This window comes from Numida meleagris, chromosome 16 (genome assembly GCF_002078875.1).
Source record: "Numida meleagris isolate 19003 breed g44 Domestic line chromosome 16, NumMel1.0, whole genome shotgun sequence".
NCBI lineage: Eukaryota > Metazoa > Chordata > Aves > Galliformes > Numididae > Numida > Numida meleagris.
In genome coordinates this window covers 1,709,792-1,729,913 of record NC_034424.1, presented here as the reverse complement: position 1 = coordinate 1,729,913, position 20,122 = coordinate 1,709,792, and the positions used below count along the sequence as shown (strand labels likewise).

The window sequence follows — 20,122 nt, the reverse complement described above, 5'->3', positions numbered from 1 at the left end:
TAGGATGACCACAGCTGCCAGGAGTGATCGCAGCTCCTCTCAGCAGCCCTCTGTGAGAATTAATTCAACCAGTCCATGTATCCCCATTCTAGATGGGGAAAGCTGAGGGATGGACCCTGCACTAGATATCAGGGACAAAACGGTTTTACCAAGAAACCCCCTAACTCTACCCACAGCCCAGGATGAGGTACCTAAGGAGAGCAAACACTGGGGTCATGGCAGCCCCCCAAATCAAGAGTATGAGGTGGGGACACCCTACAGCCCCCACACTCCTCTCCCAGCTCAGGCTGGGGGACGTCAGCAGTGATCGCAGCTCCGTAGGTCCAGAAGCCTCCCAGACCCAGGCATACACAACAGGTCATCTCAGCCCAAATCTCCCTCTGCTGGGGCTGTCCCACACAAGACTTTTTTTCCTTCCACCATTGTTGATTTGGGTTTCCGCAAGCTCAGAGGCCAGTGGTCTGATGTCAGCAGGCTTGTCATAAGCAGGTGAGTCACCTCTGACAAACCTGCCCCAGCCTGAGCACCATTAATTAGTGCCTGCAGGGCCTGTCCCAGCACTGCCCCAGCTCAGCACAGTGCTGACGGAAGCTCTGCCCGTGCTGGAAGCACACACTGGGCATCTCCTGCCAACTGGTGGCACCTAGTGAGGTTGGTGAGGTCCACAGCCCATCTTTACCAAGCAACCAGGCAGCTCTGGTGCTTCTGCAGCCAGAAACATTGTGGCACTTTCATTGGGTTATTTTGGAAATCCAAAGCCCTTGCACTGGGGCATGCAAGAAGAGGGGCTTGTGTCCCTTCCCAGGAGGTTGGAAGATGGCAGAAGGACACATCAGGCATCGCACATCTTGTGCGATAAGCCACAGGACCCTTGGCTCAGGACCAGGAGGGAAAGATGTGGTGTGCCTCATTTTACACAGCTAGGAACATGGTGACAGCATGGGCTGTGAGCGTGTGGATGAGGTGGAAACACCCCAAGCACAGTGCAGGCACACGTCCAGGGTTAAGCCCTGCAGAACACAGCCACCTGAGCAGTTCCTCTGCAGCAGGGCAGCCCCCCCCAGACTGATCTATTTCAGCATTCTCCCAGCAGCTCTCCTTACAGACCAGCTGCTGCCACACCTGCTAACATCTCTCTTGCTGTCCCTGAACCACTGCCTCACTGCTGCGCTTCCCCCTCCCCCTAGTTTCCCATGAGCTGAGGCTCAGATAGGTTTAGGACAAACCTAATTCTCTCACTTGCTGCCCTGTCTCCCAGCAGCATCCATCACCCCTGCACAAGGGGATGTTTTAAACCTAGCCCTACCTACAGCTATTTTTACCAAGTCCTCCCCAAACCCATGCACAGTTAGAGGACTTCTCTGGAGGGGACACATGGTGGCATCCCAGGTCCTCACATGGATGTCACCACAAAGAACTGACCCCACGCTGCAGCTGGGGCCATCCTGATGCACAGCCCCCCCATCCTACCTTTCTCCCATTCCTTGCACTGGGGCACAGTGAGGACACCAGAGCTGTAGGGCAGGGTCTCAGCAGCCAGGACCCCCATCCCTCTGCTCCCAAGCATGGCAGACCAGAGGTTACAGAAAACTCCAACCAAGCACCCAGACCCTGCAGTGCTCCAGGTCTGAGCTTAAATAGAGCCCCAGGCCCACGAGTGATGGCACAGCTGAAGCTGCTAAGGGCCATCACAGCCCTTCATTGCCCTTTGGGCAGCTCCTGACCAATTCCTAATGCTCTGCAGCCCCCAGCCTGCTGTTCACGGAGGACTATGACAGCTCATCCAATTCTATTGTGCTGTTACTGTGACTGGAGGGGTGCTGCGTTCCCAAGCAGGGTGTCAGATTTGCTTTGGGATGAGCAAAGGACCAGGGCTGACCATCCCCAGATGAGCCCCTGCCTGCATCTCTCCCCTTGCAGCTGGGTTCCAATGGCAGAGAGCTGCTGGTGCTGAGCCCCGTTCCCTGCAGCTGAGCGCCTCTGAGATCAAAGATGCTCTCACACAAAACCAAAGCATTATCACTGGCTTCTAAAGGCCAGAGTAAAGTTCTGAAGGAATGAAGTTCAATTTTCCAGAGATCTAATTTGAAACCATTTAAATGCTTGTTGAGATAAAGAGAGCCAAGCAGACTGTGTGGGCTGGAAGACAGGGAAGGGGGAAAAAGAGGTCATTACTGACTTTTCAGTTCAAGCCTTTATTCTACCCAGAGCTCCCCACTTCTGCCCAGCAGCTTTGAGTAATGCCATTGTTAGCATCAGAATTGTAATTCTAGTGTCCTTTTTATTACCAAAATGATGATAATAATATATATATATATATATGTATCCTGAAGGCCTTGATTGAAAGCAGCGTAACGCATGGGGAGTGATGAAAGATCTGAGGGCAGAGGAAGCTGCGGGGTGACGCGGTGTCCCCAGGGGTGCGGCAATGAGCCCCAAAGGGTTTCGTTTCCCCGCTGCCGGAAGGGGGGGTCGGGTGGAAATGCGGATTTGGGGCGGCCGGGGCCGGGGCAGGTCCCGGGGCTGCGCTCGCTGCCGTTCGTTCCAGAGCCTGCTGAGGGCAGCAAACCCCCGGCAGAGCTCCGCGCCCGGAGGAACCCGCAGCGCTCCCTGCGCAGGATGCGGCCCCGGGTGGGGGAAGTTGTCGGGGTGCCCCTTGGGACAGCGCTGGGTGAAGGTGCCCCAGGGCAAAACCGAGCCCCCTGGCAGCCCCCCCCCCCCCCCCTTCTGCCCCTGCTGGGCTGGGATTCGCGTGGGGCTCCCTCACTGCTGCCAGTCATCATGATGCCCGGCCTTGGTGTGGGGATAGGGATGTGTGGGGATGTGGATGCTGCCTGACTGCTGCAACCTCCGGCCCTGTCCCGAGAGCTGGATCTGTCCCCACGCCTGCTCTGCCAGCTGAGCCCCACAACCCTCCTCCAACAGCAGCCAAATTGTAAGAAAAGTTCTTGAGTTCTTGAGAGCAGGTTCCCATGTCCTTGTTTCCCCTGTGGTGCTGGTCCTGTGGGTGGAAATCCTCCTGCTTTAGGAAAAAAAAAAAATCCATAAAATATGGTTTCTGACCTATTTTGACCCCAACAAGTACAAGCAAGATCTGTGTTCTGGCAAAGGGCAGCCAGAAGCATCCAAGCACGCAGCAGCTGCAGCATCCCCTGTGGGCAGCGTGCAGGGCTGGGAACAGCCCCTGTGGCATCGGGAGTTCCCGAGCCTCCCTGTACAGCTCCAGTGAGGGGGAATTGCAGGGTGAGACCCAGAATGGGCACAAAGGGTTGGATGTACCCCACACGGTGCTGTGCCAGAAGCGTCTGGATGTTGGCAATGCAGATTTGCACGCTTCCTCAGATTTAGTAGTACAGCGCTGTACTTAAAACCACTTGTACAGGGAAAGGATCATGAGAGTGTTCCTGCTCCAGATTTAGCTCTTTATTGATTTTCCAGCTGCAGGCAGCAGTCACTGTCCCAGTGCTCACATCACCATTAAAGACATCATGGAAATGAGAGGAAAACAAGACAGCGTTGTGGTTTGGATGAAGAGCATTAACAATTCTGAATGGCAATTTCTGGGAGGAAAACGTGTCCCTGTCAGTGTGGGGAGCAGGCTGCAGTTACTGAACGGCTCAGAGACACCGAGGGCTCCTGGCTGCTCGCAGGTCCGGGGTGCTGCAGGGTCTCCATCTCCCACTGCCCTCACTCCCTCACTCTCTGGCTGTGCTGTGACCAGCAGGAGGGAGCTGGGATCTGCAGTTTGGGCTCATCGCTTCACAGGAAAAGGCAAAACCAGATTCAACATCTTCCTGACAGCACTGGGGCAGATGCGAGATCATTCTCTGTCCTCATCCATCCCCATAGCCAGTATCCCATCCCCTCTGGGTAACCGCTACCAGTGGCCATGCTGTGCCCTGCAGCTGTCCCAGCCCAGGACCAGCCTGTGCCACCTGACAAGGGGTGCTGGGGTTGGAGAACAGGCACTGGTTGTGCCACCATCCCCTCCGCTCACATCCACTTCCTGCCCCTGCTCATCTGGAGTGACACCAAAGGGCTTTGCTCGGAAATTTGTGGCCCTCTAGGATCAGAAACACCAACACTGCACCCCTGGGGATGAGCAGAGCATCACTCGAGCCGCATCGGGGCATCACCCTGGGGGGGCAGTGGGGGCATCACTCAGCTCCATCGCTCACCCCTGGGTGTCCCCAAGGGCTGCTCACAGTGCCGTGCTCAGCGCTGACTCAGCAGCTCAGTGCAAACACCTGCCAGCTGCTGCCCCAGCCACTGTTTGCTCAGGCTGTGCCGCTCTGTTTGCCTTGTGGGGATCACGATGGAGGGAGATGGGCTTTTGGACACGGCCAATGGGGCAGCACAGCCCCTGCAGCAGCTAAAACCTGCCGCCCCAGGGCTCCTCCAGCATCTCAGCTCCTGCACTGCCTGGTCCCAGCAGCAGCAACCCAGCAGCAAGACCCAAACTAAATCCTGCATGGGGCTCTAGGAGCTACAGAAAAATGCACCTGCGGCAGCATAACGCAGCTGCCACGCAGCCAGGAAAATTCTTTATTATAATTTCCTTGCAACAGAGATACTGGAAAAAAAAAAGCACACACCCTGCCCAGGTGCAAACAGCAGCAGCTGCAGCTTCCATGTAGGAATTTATGTACATCACAGTGTAAAGTCCATCAGAAGGAAAAAAATTCAATCCAAGTTTTAAAAAAACCTCCCCAGGCGTGACCTAAAACCAGGAACCAGGAACCAGAAAAAGTGGCTGAGAAAATAGGTTGGGCCCCTCCCTCTCACTATAAAATATATATGATTTCTAAGGCGACGTTTCACAAAACCAGAAGCGAGGTTCCTAAAGAGTCTGAGCGCACAGCTGAGAGCACGGGCACGGTAAGTGTCAACGCGAAAACCCTCACCCATCCCACGGCCTCAGTGCTCGGCGTACTCCTTGGTCTCCACCCCGGTCTCGTTGAGCACCGTGGTCCTCATGATGGCCTCAGTGACCGCGTAGGGGTCGCAGTTGGCCGCTGGCCGCCGGTCCTCAAAGTAGCCAAAGCCGTCCTGGCCCACCTGGCGCGGGATGCGGATGCTGGCTCCACGGTTGGCCACGCCGGCGGAGAACTCAAAGATGTTGGAGGTCTCGTGGTGGCCGGTGAGCCGCCGGGAGTTGTCCCTGCCACCCCGCGGGTCGTAGACGCAGATGTGGTAGTCATGCCGCTTGCTCAGCTTCTCAATGGCGGCTTCGATGTGTCTATGGGGAATGGATGGGGTCAGGTTTGGCACAGGGACACGCTCAAGCCACCGCGTGTGACAAGTGGCTTTTAAAATCAGATGCCCAGCGCATCGCCCCAACCCTCCTGGTTGCAGCCCCAAGGACTCACTTGAGGCCCCCCTCCTTCCGCATCTCCTCGGTGCTGTAGTTGGTGTGGCAGCCAGCCCCGTTCCAGTTGCCAGTCATCGGTTTGGGGTCCAGGGTGGCCACGACCCCAAAGTCCTCGCAGACACGGTGGAGGATGAAGCGAGCCATCCAGAGGTGGTCACCCATCTCGATGCCCTCGCATGGGCCCACCTGGAATTCCCACTGGAAGGGAAAGAGAACGTGTTGGGGGGGGTCAGGCTGGTGTCACCTGGTGGGGCAGCTCCTGCCCCTGTTACCCCCAGCTGACAGCGTGGGGAATGGCTGAGCTTTATGAGCACTGTGCAATCCATTGGGTACTGGAACTGTGCGGTAGGTGGAAAGTTCCAGTGTTGCCTCACCTGAACTGTGGCCAGAATGGAAAGTTTTCTGACTGAAGTCAATTATCTCGAGGTCCTATAAATAAGGGTCCTAAGACAACAGCCCCTTGAGCTCCCAAGGCCCACAGCAGACTGTGATCCCTGATCTTCCCCTGGAATGGGACACCTCAGGGTCAGCTTCTTGAGGTTCCTTGCTGACCAACATTAAAGAAGAGGAGCCCTTTTGGGACAGATCCCATCATCCACTGAGAGCTGAGGAAAAGGAAGGTGAGAAATGCACCAGGGGAAGAAGGCTCTGAGCATGCAGCTGAGGGTTTAGGAACATCCCCTCCAAAACCCTGCAGTGTTTCATTTGAACTTGGCCATTCTCAAACCTTTAACTAAGTTGCTGTATTCAATTGCAGTAAATTCCCTTGAAGCACTGAATCGTAGAATCAAAGAATGGTTTAGGTTGCAAGGGACCTTAAAGATCATCCAGGTACAACCCCCCCGCAGTGGGCTGGGTGCCCCCCAGCAGACCAGGATGCCCAGGGCCCCATCCAGCCTGGCCTTGAGCACCTCCAGGAATGGGGCACCCACAGCTCATCATTGCCTTCAACTGGCTAATGATTAAGTGCTGATGAAGTGCTCTGACGACTCATGCAACCTAACCTTGTGATTTATCATAAAAGAATTAATAAACCCTCAATTGCTGCTACAACCAGAGTTGTGCAAAAATCTATCCACAACAGCATGGAACTGAAGATGTCCCTGTGCGTCCTCCCTGGAACAGGGTTGCACCACCTATGGTGACTAAGCAGCAGTGACACATCCAGGGCCACTGGCACGGCACAGCCGGAGCACAGGGTGCTGAGAGCAGCCGAGGGGACGCTGATCATGTCAGGGCAAGCAGCAGGTTCATCACAGTTGTAATGTCCTGCCTCAGCCCCTTGCCAACAAGGCCCCGCTTATCAGTGGGAGGGTCCAATTGCCACTAGCCAGTCTGGCCACCTGCATAAAGCAATCAGGGACCGCCTTGAGATAACACCTAAACTACTCAAATCCCCTCCAGCCATACTCAAGACTGTGTCCTGCAGGAGGCTCCTCAGGCCCCAGGATGTGGGCACCCACAGCTCGGTTTGCTGCCATCCTGGCTGGTGCTGACGCTGCTGGGTTAGCCCAGCAACACTAACTCGTGTCCACCACTGGAGACCCAGCAGTGGGGAATGCCTCAAGGGGAGATGGGAAACACACATCGGGGGGAAGCAGACCCAGAGCATCCTCATGGTCAGCACCTCTGAGCCCCACGGGGCTTCAGCACCCACCTGGGAGGGCATCACCTCGGCGTTGGTGCCGCAGATCTTCACGCCCGCATAGAGGCAAGCCTTGTAGTGGGACTCCACGATGTCACGTCCGTACACCTTATCTGCTCCAACCCCGCAGTAGTAAGGGCCTGGGGAGGAGGCAGAAGGCATCAGGTAAATAAAGCACTGGGGAGGAAATCTCACCAACCCAGGCACTGGGATCAGTGTTGGTCGCATTTATGGGAATCAAATGGTGCTGCCCTCCACGGTGCATCAGGGCCCCGACCCCAAATCCAGAGCGCAGTGGTGGTGCAACCTCGGCCTTATCTATGCGGCTGAACAGGACTGGCAACGCATGAGAAGGTGACCAAGAGATAAGCAGAGCCCGGCTTAGTGTGCCCCGCGGCACCACCCTGACTCTCTGAGCACTTCAGGCTCCAGACATTGTTCCAACAACAGCTGGCATTGTTCATGCCTACAAGAGTCAGCGGGCTGCAGTTTCACAGGGCTCTTCCTCATTCAGCCTGCCAGGGGAAGATCTCCTCCCCGCCCGGGGGAAGGGAGATGTTGCAAACAGCCTGTCCCTGTGCCGGGCTGGGTAAGGCGGGTTGGGAAACCCCTGGCCCCTTCCCAGGAGGTGCGCGGGCGCATGCACCCAGCCGGTCCTTTCGCCAACAGCCGTGGGGAGATTTTGCCAGTCGAGTTCTCCAGCCCTTGACAAACAAGTCATGCAGCCAAGAGCTGTTTGTGCAATGGGGTCCGGCTCACGTGAGCCATGGGGCAGCGGCAAAACAGCTCCAGACCTCCTCCCACCCACCACAGGGAAGCACTGGCGATGGGATGGGGATGTGTGCTGTAGGATCCCATTCCCTATGGGGGGAGCATTGAGGTTGGGGCTGCGGGAAGGCACTCACCCTGTGGGCCAGGGAAGCCGTTGTCGGGCCAGCCGTAGGGGTGGCCGTTGACGCCCAGCAGTGTGTACTCCTGCTCCATCCCGAACCAGGGGTGGCTGTCCTTCACCAGGTCCATCACCTTCTTGCAGGTGTGCCTCAGGTTGGTCTCTGTGAGCAGAGCGGTCCCAGTCAGACCCTGCTGCACTCAGCTCCATCCTTCTCAAGTCTCAGCCACCGCCAAGCTCTTCCCACAGAAGCCCCAAGGAAAGCAGTGAGCAAATTCCTCTTCCTGCAGCGCTTTCTACTCACTAGGTTCCTCCCTGCAGAGCCACTGCATGGCCACAGCAGTAGGCCACAAACTCAGGAGGTTTCATTAAATCACTCCCTAAATCACAACCTCCAGTCCGTAGAATCACAGAACAATTAAGGTTGGAAAAGACCTCTAAGATCACCATGTCCAGCTGTGAGTGTCCTTGTCTTCCTCTTGCACATGAAGACAGCAAGGACACATCTGCCAGCCCTGTCCCACGGGCAGCTGGCACAGCTGGGAACAGGGACTGCCCATCTCCCATTGGGACTCTGCTCCCATCCTCAGCCTCAGTTTGCCCCAGGGCTTTGGGAGCAGGACAATATGACACATGAGGCACTTAACAGGGCCCAAATCCAACTCCAGCACCCAAGACCGGCTGTCACCTTGCTTAAAGCTGCCTCCGAGCAGGGATCCCAACTGAAACCCTTCCTCCAGGGCTCCCCTCCTCCAGCTGCAGCTTTATCAGATGGACAGACAAACCGGCTGCCGGGACTGCAGACTTCTGCCCTCACCGATAAGTCCCTGTGCTTGCAGAAGGACATCCTGTGCTCGACCACACCGCGCCAGCTCCTGCCTGCACTTCCCTTCCTGCAGCCATCCACCAGCAAAGCAAGCGGGCACCAAGCCAGCACGTCCCAACACGCGGCTGTTTCCATCCCTGAGCGCTTCGAGCACCACTTCCCATCTGCGGTTCCCTCTTATTTACAAGGCAGAGCGCCGGTGCTCTGCACAGCCCCGCGGGGCTGGGTGCGCTCAGGATTAGTCCCCAGCTCACCCTGCCCCTTCTGCCCGAGGGACACCGGCCTCGTTGCTGTGCTCCTGCTTGTTGCAGCACCTCCAAAACGCATCCCTGCACGCACCCACGGTGCTTGAATTTCAGAGCCTTAGGCCAAGTGCTCAGTGCAGTTTGACAAAGAGGAACATTAGTGCCAGCGGTCCCCATGGAGAGATGGCACTGCAAATTATCCCAGAGCGACCGGCATTAAGAATTACTAATAACACTGATGCTCACCTGCAGGTTTCCTGTTGTACTTCAGCACTTCGCACAGCACCAGCTTGTTGGGGTCCAGGCAGAAGGGGTCCCTGAACATGCAGACGGGCACCAGGAACATGTCACTATTGGAGCCCTCCGCCTGCGCTGTGCTGGAGCCATCGAAATTCCACTCGGGGACATCTGTGGGGCGGGAGAGGGGCAGAGAGAGGAGCAGGGTTGGAGAGGAGGTAGCTCATATGTGGTGGGGTGTGCGAGGGGCTGCTGGCTTAGACCCAGAATGGGGCACCCAGGAGGGGTGGAGGCACAGGACCGGCTCGCAGTGTGCCAGGGTGAGGAGCTCATGCTCCCCTTCCCACCCAGTGCTAATGACAGCTTGCAGGCCGAGCGCGCCGCAGCCGGATATTTACATTACCGCTTTATACAATAACCCCGTGCAACAGCTGCACCAGGTATCGCCAGCGCCACACAACCAGGACAGGTGAGCACCACCTCCCAGTGCCCGAAGCACCTCAAAACTTAATCACGGCCATGCTCAGCACCCATCCACCACGCGAACAGCCAGCGGGGGAGAGGCGGCGGTGTTACCTTCGATGCTCTTGGGCTCCTTGTCGAGGGTCCTGCTCTTGCAGCGCACTCCCTCACCGCTGCCGTCGATCCAGACGTAGGTGACCTGCACCAGTCCGCCCTGGGGCAGCCTCATGTACTGCTCCCGCACCAGCTTGTTCAGCCTGGAGCTGTGCGACACCGACATGGCGACGGTCCTGCAGGAGTGGAGCGTGGCATCACCCCTTTGCCCCTTTCCTCCCTCCCTCCGTTTGTTCCCCCCCGCAAAAAGCAGCCACCCCCCGAACCCTCCGGCTCCTCGCTGCGCCCGGGGTGCTCAGCGTCGCGCCCGGAGCTCAGCATCCCCCCCGCGGGACTCGAACCCGCGGCCCCGCCGCTCACCGGCACAACGCTGCCCCCGGTCGCGGCCGTCGCCCTTTATAGGCGGGGGGGCGGAGCGGAGGCGGCTCCGCCCGGGGGTGGTGGCACGGTGCGGGGCCGCTGCTTCCTCCCGAGACAGATGCCTGCGGGAACGGTCGCTGCTGATTTTGTTATTTGTTAAAGTGTTACTCAGCGCAACAGCAAGCGTTTCCCCATTAAAACAGCACTGTTGCAAAATCATGAGATCAGGGAATACCCCGAGATCATGGGGCTCCCGGGGATCACGGAGCCCTGCCCCTGGCTCTGCACAGCACCGCCCAAACGAGGAGCTGCCATGAGGGGCTGTAGGGCCGCCACGAGGCCTCCCCTCCGCCTTCTCTGCTCTGGGCTGGGCCAAACAAACCAGGGGACCTCAGCTGTTCCTCACACACTGCACACTCCAGACCCTTCCCCATCTTACTGCCCACCTTTTACGTCCCATTTATTTAACTCTCATTTACCACCCCCCCCTCCTGACCTCCTGCTTCTGTGGGTTTGCCCCTGCACAGCACCTGGCCCATGTGCACCCATCCCTGTGAGCAGGGCGGTGCTGAGGGCTGCAGGATGCTCTGAGCACAGCGCTGCCATCGCCCTCAGCCCCTGCACTGAGCTGAAACCCAGCGTGTTACGTTTGCAAGCACCGCAGTGTCGTTAAGACCTTCAAAAGGAAAAAAGGAAACCCATCACACGTAGCAACACCGCTCCGATTTGAGGCCAGCTGCGAGAACTGAGCAAACAGGCGTGAACTGCAGCAGATTATTTCAATATAGTGGCAACTTCTGAAAACCTCATCTCAGAGGAGTTAAGCAGGCCGTGCTGTCTTTTTGCTTTGCTGTAGACACAGCATCACAGTGTTCGCAGTTGCCCATGCAGGCAGCTCCAAACCACACCAACGGGTGCAAGCCCAGCACGAGCAGCCAGCACGAGCAGCTCCCAGTATTGCTTTTTGGGGTGGAGGGGAGGGGGAGTTTCAAAGGTCCCGGCTGTCAGGGCCAGGTAAGCGCTCACAACTCCCTTGTTTTTCCATTTTAAAAATATTTTAAAACATGCTCGGGCTCCCAAGCAGCTCGGGGCCTTGTTACCCGGCCAGGTCTGCAGGGCAAAGTCATGTTTTCTGCTGCCTGACTCACCCCAGGAGTGCTTTTGTGCATAACAGTGAACCATCTCCATGCCATCAGGGCAGCTGGAAAAACCTTTGGCAGCAAAACTCCCCTGCACCCGCCCGCAGCTCGGGTTTTCTTCTGGAGATGTTTTGCTCCCACAGCCAGATCAACAACCAGGAAGACAGACTGAAAGCATCTGAGATTGCACAAGCACCAGGAAATGAGATCGACGGGCACAGAGGCAGGGCCTAATTAGCAATTTGGGTCCCTGGGCTGTGACATCAGTGGCACCTGGACGTCACCTGGGAGGAGGTCAGCACCCAGGACATGCCCGAGGGCAGCGGAGCAGCGGTGGCAGAGGGCGTGGGGCTCCCCAGTGTGCCCCCTGCGCACCAGGGGACGTTCAGGGGCTCCTTTTGCAGGAGGCCCCCAAAGCATTGCAGCTCCAGACAACCACCTCCCTCCCCGGGGTATTCTGGGGACGTGTCCATAAATCTGTCTGCAGGGCCCAGCATTTCCTCGTTCCTGGCTGGGAGCAGGGCGGCAGCCCAGGAGGAAGCATGCACCTGGGGACGGGAGCAGGCGGGTGCCCGGAGGCACTGCTGCACGCTGCCCTGGTCGTGTCCCTGTCCCACAGGGTGTTGCAGGGCTGGTGCTGAGCTTCCACGGCCAGGGGAGAGGATGGAGAACCCGCAGCCTCAGCCCTGGGAGAACATCGCAGAACGGCCCCAGGAGTGGCCAGTGCTGAGCATGAGCCCTGCAGCGCTGGATGGGTCTCTTGGCAGGAGAAATGCCTTCGTGTGAGCCGAGCAGTGCCAGGGCTCAGCCGAGATCTGCAGTGCCTTGCCTTCTCATTCAGAATCCTACAAAAGCTCTGGTTTTTCCTCCTGAACGTGTCCAGAAACACCCCGCGTGCGCGTACACAGCAGGCTCAAAAAGATGGAGAAACACCACAAAGCGCAGGCTGCACCGATGCACACAGTAGTAACGATGTGGTTCGGGGAGGAAAGCTTATTTTTGGAGAGCTGGAAGTGCCGAGCACCAAAATACCCCAAGTGGGAAGACAGAATAAACAGCAGTTAATCCCTTACCCGGTCAAAGCCCAGCAGGAGGGCAAACAGGGCGCGTTTATGGCTGCTTCAGGGCAGCGGGGACGGCTCCAGCCTGCAAGTGCCGGGTCCTGCCCCTGCCCCAGGCACCACCAGCGGGGCTGCTCACCGAACATCCGATGCTAGGCTGTTAATCAGCATCAAAAGCCTGCTAGGGGTTTTAGCGAGGGATTGCTGCCGTACAGCCTTGAACACCTGGTTGGTTGGTGTCCACCTCGCACCAAGTCTTATCTCACCACGGTCTAATTCCAGCCATTTCCTTAGCATAAAAGTACAGTACGCAGTTCCGACCTGGATCCTTGAGCCTCTAGAACCGCGTTTCCCCCTGCAGGTGACGAGCTCTTTGCAAACAGCGGTCTCCTGCCCGCGGCAGGCACAGCAAACATTAACCAGCGCCCGGCTCCCGGGATGCGTCACCCCCCCAAGGTCAGCAGGACGGAGCGGCGGAGGCAGGAGCGGGGATGTCCTTGTGTCTGCAAATGGCCGCAGATTAAACCTCCGGAGGACTCCGCAGAAGGGCAGAAGGTTGCTAGGGGCGGGATCTCTCCGGCTGTAGGGCAGCGGGAGGAGCGGGGCTGGGTGCTGGACGAGCCGTCGCTCCTCAAAGTGGCTGCGATGCTCGGGGTGAGCGCGGGCTCGGTGGGCATTGCTGCAGCTCCACGCTGAGCTCCCCCTTCCCAGCACTGGGTTTGGGGGTGAGGCTGCAGCCAGCAACCCCCAGAGAGCTCAGCCCAAGGCCGAAACGCTTCCAGGTGTTATCTCCCTGACTTTGAGGCTTTATCAGCCCAGGCGTTTCCCAGCCTTGCCAAGATACACCAATGGTATTATTAAAGCCTTAGCTAATTTTCCAGGTTGAAAGACCATCAGGAGCACGACACGCTTCATCAAGAATGGGTTAAATGCGTGCAAGCCAGAGTGACTTTGGACAAGGGACCTCTCACTGCTCGTACCTTCCCCAGCACGAGCTGGTTGCTGGAGGGGGGTGGGCTCCTGGGGCTGCAGCTTTGCCTGCTGGTTGGTTTCCCCCAGGAGCAGTGGCAGCACTGAGCTGTCAGGATGGAGAATTTGGGCTTTATCCAAAATTACCCTCTAGGAATCAGGGGCTTTGCCCTGCTCGCTGTGAGTGAAACCCCAAAAACATCACCTGCAGCCCCAGGAGAGAGCGTTCCCTCCGTCTGCTCGGGGTCCGGCTGCTCCGCAGAGCACGTGCTGCCCTATCCCCTGCCCAAACCGATTGATGGGGAGATTAGAGCAAAGGCAAAGAGCAGCTTCAGCATGGGGGAGCCCAGCACAAACACCATAAAGGGATCAGAGGGCAGGGGGCTGGGGGGATTTTCCTGCGCACCTCTCGGGAAGGGGCTGTTTTTAGAAGTAAGGAAATGTGAGAGGGATGCTGCAAAGAGGCCACGTGTGCATTCCTCAGCAGGTCTGCAATAGTTTGCAGGGGATGCTGCCGAGAGGCGGCAGGATGCAGCACCTAACGTGGGTCAGGTCAGTGCAGGAGGGCTTAGCGGGGCTGACCTGGCTCTGGAGATGGGGCTGGGGGCACAGCATGACCCGTCATCCCACGCTGCCTGCACAGCTCTGAATCCCGCTGTGCCGGGCACCAGGGCCAGGAGACGTCGGCTCGGGGTTGAACGGGCACTTCTCTCCGATACGTGCTCACTTTTACACTTTTCCCACAAAACAGCTGAACTGACAGTTTGCCTTCACAGTTGAAGCACATTTAAGCAACACAAATCTCCTTATGCTTGGATGTTTGCACCCAAACCGCTTTCTCCTCATTCGAGTTGCAATTACACCTTCCCCTGTGCACACATGTACACAAACAGCCACACGGAATCCTTTACATCCATCACAGCAGAACACACCTAGGCAGCCCGCAGTCCCTCTCGAGCATCATCAGCCCCACTCCCATCCTGAGCCCTTCTCTGCAGCCCCAAGTCCTGCCCGACTCAGCAAAGCCCTGGGACCCCACAGATCCGCTGGCCCCTCCAGTCCCAGGCACAGAAAAAAGCAGAAACAAACCCCGGCCACTCACCAATGTTCTTGTTTGAATTTTCCTTCTTAATCCCACAGCCGTCGCTTTAGGCGAAAAGGAAATAAACCTGGGGGAAGAAAGGGGATGCGGCACACGCGTGGCCTCGGGGAGCAGAAGCAGCAGGGGCTGGCTGCCAGCACAGTGGCTCCAGTTTGCAGACTGCTGAGCCTGGCAGCAGCACAGGTGGCTCAGCACACACGGCTGCAGCAGACCGAGTTGATGGGAGAATGCATGCGGGGGTCTCACCCAGCTCCCAGCTCCTCTGCCCTGCAGAAACCCTCCCCAGCACCCAGAACAGTAGCACTTTTTTACCATCAACATTTATTTTAGCAAAACCCCCGTACAAAGAACTCTGAGCAGAGCTTCCAGAGAAGCAGATAAATCCTTTCTATAATGCACGTTAGTTATGAGCAAGGGTGAGTGATGCCCGGGGCACACAGGGCAAGCAGCAGCCGACCCAGTGCTGCTGCTCACCCGCTGCCCTGCACCCGTGCCCTGCTTGGCAGCCTGGTGTGGCAGCCTTGCCAACGTGATTCCAGGAGCTGGAACTTCAAGGAAAAGAAGCTACCGGCATGCTTCTGAGGCAACTCTTGCAGCTTGCAGGACTTGGCCTCGGCTACGCAGGACCTGCAGAGGTGCTGTGTAGTGCTCTGGGGCCGTTAGTGCAGCTGAGGAGAGATTTCTTTGGCAAAAGCTTTGTTTTGTTTCTTACCGCTGAAGCCACCTCCCTGCAGCCTTTTGCACAAACACGTTGATTTTGGCACAGGCTGGCTCTGTGTTAGCCTGCAGCGGAGCAGCCGGGCATGCTGGGTGCTTTGGGCTCGTGCACGCAGAACCTGCCCAGGCTGCAACTCACCCCTCGAGGGATGCCCTTCCTGCCCAGCCCACACTGCCCAAGTGAAAACAAGCAGCCAGACCCACTACGAGCCTTATTTGGCCCGGTTCAACCCATTTTGCAAGCAGATGCATTTGAAAGGAAGTGCTGCTGTTCCCTATCAAAGTGCTTCCGTCCACGCTGGCTTTAATCCCAGCAGCAGATGCAGGCGGTGCAGGTCTGCTTTTCCACAACCCACCCCTGCCTCCCTGGGTGCCCATTCTGTGCCCCTGGCCCAAACCCCACGTGCACACTGCCCAGCCCGAAACGGAGCCTCTTCCATTGCCCCACCCTGGGAGCATTGCCCAGACCTGGAGCATCACCCCGGGGTGTGTGGGAGGTGCAGCCATGGAGTGCCCGTGCACTCACCCTAATTTAGCTGATCAGCAGCACCTTGCATTGCCAGCTGCAATGGGTTGGTACTGCCCATGCCAGGGGATGGAGCAGGCTGCACTTCTGCTCCCACTCCTCATTCAGTACCTGCAAAGCCATTGCACTGCCTCCTGCAAGGCTCTGCACTGAGCTTCCTCCTCCATTCCACCCCTGGCTGCCTGCATGGTGACTGCAGGGGAGGCTGTCCCACTGCTCAGTGCTCCCAGAGCCCTCACCCAGCGAGAGCTCAGTGTCAGTGACCCAGCGGTGTGAAAAGCCAGCACTCCTGGCACGGGCAGGGACATCGCTTCCTATGGAGGTCAACAAAAGCAAACTCTTACATTCACTCAGGGTTTTGATCTGCCAGGATCCTGGCTGGAGCCCAGGCACTCGCCCTGTTGGGTTAGGGGCCAGCTCACATCAATGCTGAAGCTCACGGTGCCCCAAGGAAGCTCAGCATCTTTCCTCCCAGATGCAAGGGCAGAAAATCCCTCTCAGCAGGCACCAGAGCACTGAGCTGGCATCCCTGGGGACGCACAGGATATCCCCCTCTCCAGCAGCACCTGGTGGTTGGGCAGTGCTGGGCTGTGCTCATCCTGGGAGAGGAAGGAGGGAAATGGCACAGGGAACAAAAGCACTCCGCCAAAACCACTGAGATTTTCCATGTGCTTGGCTGTGAGAGCAGGACGGTGCCAGCATGGCACTGCCAGGGGTGGGATTTCCACCCAGAAATGTCCCTGTCACCCTCAGGGTGGCACTGCCCACAGCATCCCACAGCACACCCTGAAGACCTCACCCTACCAGCCCTACATGGATGGACCTACATGTGGATGGATGGGCAGACAGACAGACACATGGATGGAGCTGTGTGTGGAAGGACAAATGATGGAGCTTCGTGCACAGGTTTTTGGCCCCAGACTCCAGCATTATGTGCAGACCTTTGTTTTCTCTCCTCAGGCAGCTCACTCCCTCCAGGCACACACACTGTGCTCTCCTCCTGCTCTCTCCTGCTGCCCTGAGCTGTGCTGTCCCAGCTGCGTGGGTGCCGGAGGAGCCGGCACCAACATGGGATGCCCTTACCTGCTCCTCAGCGCAGATAAGGTTTGGCTTGGAAAGGCTTCACAGTGGGGAGAAAATAAATGTTGTCTTCTAGGAGCAACTCGTGAGCATCCCTTTCCCAGCCAAGCAGCACTGCGGACACGATGAGTCTGGGCAGAGGCAGTGGGACAGGCCCCAGGGAATGGCTTTTGTCAACCAGAAGTGGTGCTGGGGATATCCCAAGGCCCTGTTCATGCAGACCCCCTGCAAGCACTGCTCAGCCTGAGCACCCATAGGCCGTGGTGTTCAGAGCCCTCTCCCCAGGACCAGGGCTTCAGAGCCAGCTTTGTGAGCGCTGGGGCAGCAGAAGGCACCGCAATGCTCCCGCTTCGCTGGGCTCGAGGGACACGTGGCATTGACGTCTCCATCTCCTGGCTCTGTGCATCCACCCCTGCGGGGTTAAATGGGATGGGTGGTGCCTGCGAGCACCAAGGGAGGAATCGGGGAGTCACAGCGGGTGGTGCCTGCGAGCTCCTGGGAGAAGCAGGGGGGGGTCACGGGTACACGGGGCGGTCGCGTGTACGGGTATAAGTAGCCTTGTTGCACAGCATTAAATTGGCATTTCGGCGCTACATACCGTGTGTGTGTCCCGTATGCCCCTGCACGCGGAGGTGCGGACGGAAGGGAAGCCTCAGTACGTTGCTGTAGACAACACACCCAACGCCCAATCTGCACGGTTTCCATTTTCTGGTGTGTGATAAATCTGAAAAAGCACCTCAGCCTCACTTCCCCTAGTCATATCCCAAGGCAATGACGAGAGCACAGACCACAACCCTTGCCACTATCTTAAAGCTAATCTAGCCATCAGCAGCCCCAGCTCTTGGTCGCTGAGCTGCTGAACAGGAAGAAAGCTTTCGCAACGGCACCGAGCCAAGGCAGCAACCATGGCGGGGCCAAGCTGGCCTTTGGCACGGTGGGCTCACCGGGCTGCGGCTGCGCTCCATCATCTCACAAACAGGAAGCCTGATTGCAAGTCACCAACCAAAAATGCGTGGCCGCGGCCATCGGCGCTGCCGGGCAAGCAGGTTCTGGCAGCACCCGCTGCCCACAAGCCGGGCTGCCAGGTCCCCGTGATGGAGGAGGCACGTCCTGGCCGCACACGCTGAGGGCTGTCCCCAGCCCATGCCAGCAGCACCCGTGCTCCCACGCATTGCCAACCTCAGTGCAACGTGCCACACAGTGCACCCTACGATGCAAAACAGCCGAAGTGCAACGCGAACCTCAGCGCCGTGCCGCTGCGCTTTGCAAAGCCTGGCACGTGGTGTGGGGTTGGTGTCTGCTGGGAAGAAACCACTGGTTTAATCCAGATGTTAAACCCGGCTGCACCGTGGCCAGGCACCACCCCAACGTGCTCCAGGACTTTTCTGTGGGTTTGGGTGCTTGAGCAAGCTTCTCACGCACGGCACCACCGCTGCTGTGCTGCTCAGGGGGCTTCAATACCAAGAGCTAAACCAGAAGCTGGTGGATCTGGTGGATCTCCGTGCTCCCAGGCTGCACAGCCACCACAGCACTGCCTGTGGCTGTTCACTAAGTGGTCGGTAGGATACAGGAGACCAGTGTTTGATTGGATGAACCATTTGCTGATCTGATTCAGGGCTGAGTCGGGGCTTAGAGCTGGAGAACCAATGTGGGCTGACATTGGGGTGGAGAAGATGGTGCTGGGATCCTGAAAAGTGGAAGAGGTCGATGGTCTGAAAACATCAGCACCTTCACCTCTGCTCAAAGCTTGGAACAAATGGGGTCTGCCTTGCAAACCAAATGCCCTTCAGAAGCGGTCTCCCTTGTTCCTTCACATCAGAAAGGCATAAGATCCCATAAGAATCACCTTAAAACATCAAAAACTTAAAGGCATTCTTCTCACAGCCAGTGAATAGAGACCTTATTCCCAAAAGTTCCCTAAGAACAAATGTCTGATGTGGTCACGGTGCTGGAACACTGGAAACAACGCTTGAGGCCACACCTGGAGAGCGTGCCCAGCTGGGCCCCCAGTGCAAGAGACGTGGACATACTGGTGAGCATGCAGATTTGCGGTGGTGCTTGGAGTAGGGCTGTGCTGGGCTGTTAAGTGTAGGATGAGATGCAGACACATGCAAGGCTCAGTACCCATACATGTGTGTACCAAGGACTGGTCGTGGCTGTACTTGTGTGACTGGCTGCCAGTTAGTTAAAGCTAGAAAGGTGAGCATTGACCTGAAAAAGCATTCAGCATCAAAATCATCCGAGTTATGCTCCCTGCTGGAGCAAAAAGAGATTATCCCAATGTGATTCCTCCCCACCACCTGCTTACCTGGGCTTTGAATATGAGCCTTCAGCTTTCTGCTGCCAACACAACCAGGGACAGGCACAGCAGCATACAAATGCTCCTCAGTTATGCATCAGCTCAGGAACACCAAAATATTTCCTCCTGTAAGCGAGAGCCCAGAACCAAGCAGCTGCTCACTGCCACCCACGTGCCCACATGGGGCAGGGCAGGAGCTCACCTGGGCTTTGCAATAGGATCCATCCAGCAGCGGTGTTACTAACGCCTTCCAGCTGGTCTCACCAGGCCTGCTGCAGGCACAAATTCAATTAAGCTGCAGGACAACCCTCTGCAAGGCAGGTGGGCAGGGGTTAGCCAAGGAATTGTTTAGCAGAGAGAAGCCAGGCTGGAAAAATGAGTCTCCCAGTCACTTCTCTCAGGTGACGAGGTCTTGCTCCCTGTTGTCCTGCTCACAGGGCAGAAACCCCAGCAAAGTCAAGATCCCCGTGCCTGGCTTTGCTCATACAAAAAGAAAACCATGGGCACATTCTGCAGCTGTTGGCTTTCTGGTGAAAGAGGGAAGACAGGAAAGGGAAGGGCAGTCAGATGCGTTTCAGAGATGGAGAAGTGAAATGTGGATCTGGCGTCACAGACATGGAGTACATTTACAGTAAAGCTCAAATATAGGATCATAGACTCATGAGGGCTGGAAAAGACCTCCGAGATCCCCGAGTCCAACCCCAACCCATCCCCACTGACCACGTCCCTCAGTGCCACATCTCCATGGTTCTGAACACCTCCAGTGACAGTGACTCCACCTGCCCCTGGGCAGTCTGTGCCAGTGTGTCACCAGTGTTTTGGAGAAGACATTTTCCTAACACCCAACCTGAACCTCCCCTGGTGCAACTGTGGGCCATCACCTCTGAATAAACCTTGGACATCCGAGCCTCTCCTCTCCCTACCTCTCTGGCTCCTTCTTCCCCATACTTTGCCTCCCTGTATAGACACAAACACACGCTCAGAGGTGCAGCTGCAGTGATCCAGCACAGCTCTGCTTGGCTGGCTCTGTCCTACAGAGGGGATTTGAGGCAGGGAACAGGGGCTGGAGCACATGGCACT

At 57.2% G+C, this 20,122-nt stretch overlaps 1 protein-coding gene across 6 annotated transcripts; it reads right to left on the bottom strand.

Moving 5' to 3' along the window:
- LOC110406932 (glutamine synthetase) lies at positions 3,402-19,193 on the bottom strand. Of its 6 annotated transcripts, none has more exons than XM_021414054.1 (7): positions 19,052-19,193; positions 9,790-9,965; positions 9,223-9,384; positions 7,922-8,068; positions 7,029-7,156; positions 5,370-5,569; positions 3,402-5,239 (listed from the first exon to the last, which is right to left on the bottom strand). In XM_021414054.1, the coding sequence occupies exons 2-7, from the start codon at positions 9,953-9,955 to the stop codon at positions 4,918-4,920; spliced, it is 1,125 nt and encodes a 374-aa protein (XP_021269729.1). In that variant the 5' UTR covers positions 9,956-9,965; positions 19,052-19,193; the 3' UTR covers positions 3,402-4,917. The 6 variants fall into 6 exon arrangements, with proteins under 6 accessions (XP_021269729.1, XP_021269732.1, XP_021269727.1 ...); XM_021414057.1 differs by lacking the exon at positions 19,052-19,193 and adding an exon at positions 14,421-14,444; XM_021414052.1 differs by lacking the exon at positions 19,052-19,193 and adding an exon at positions 12,671-12,796.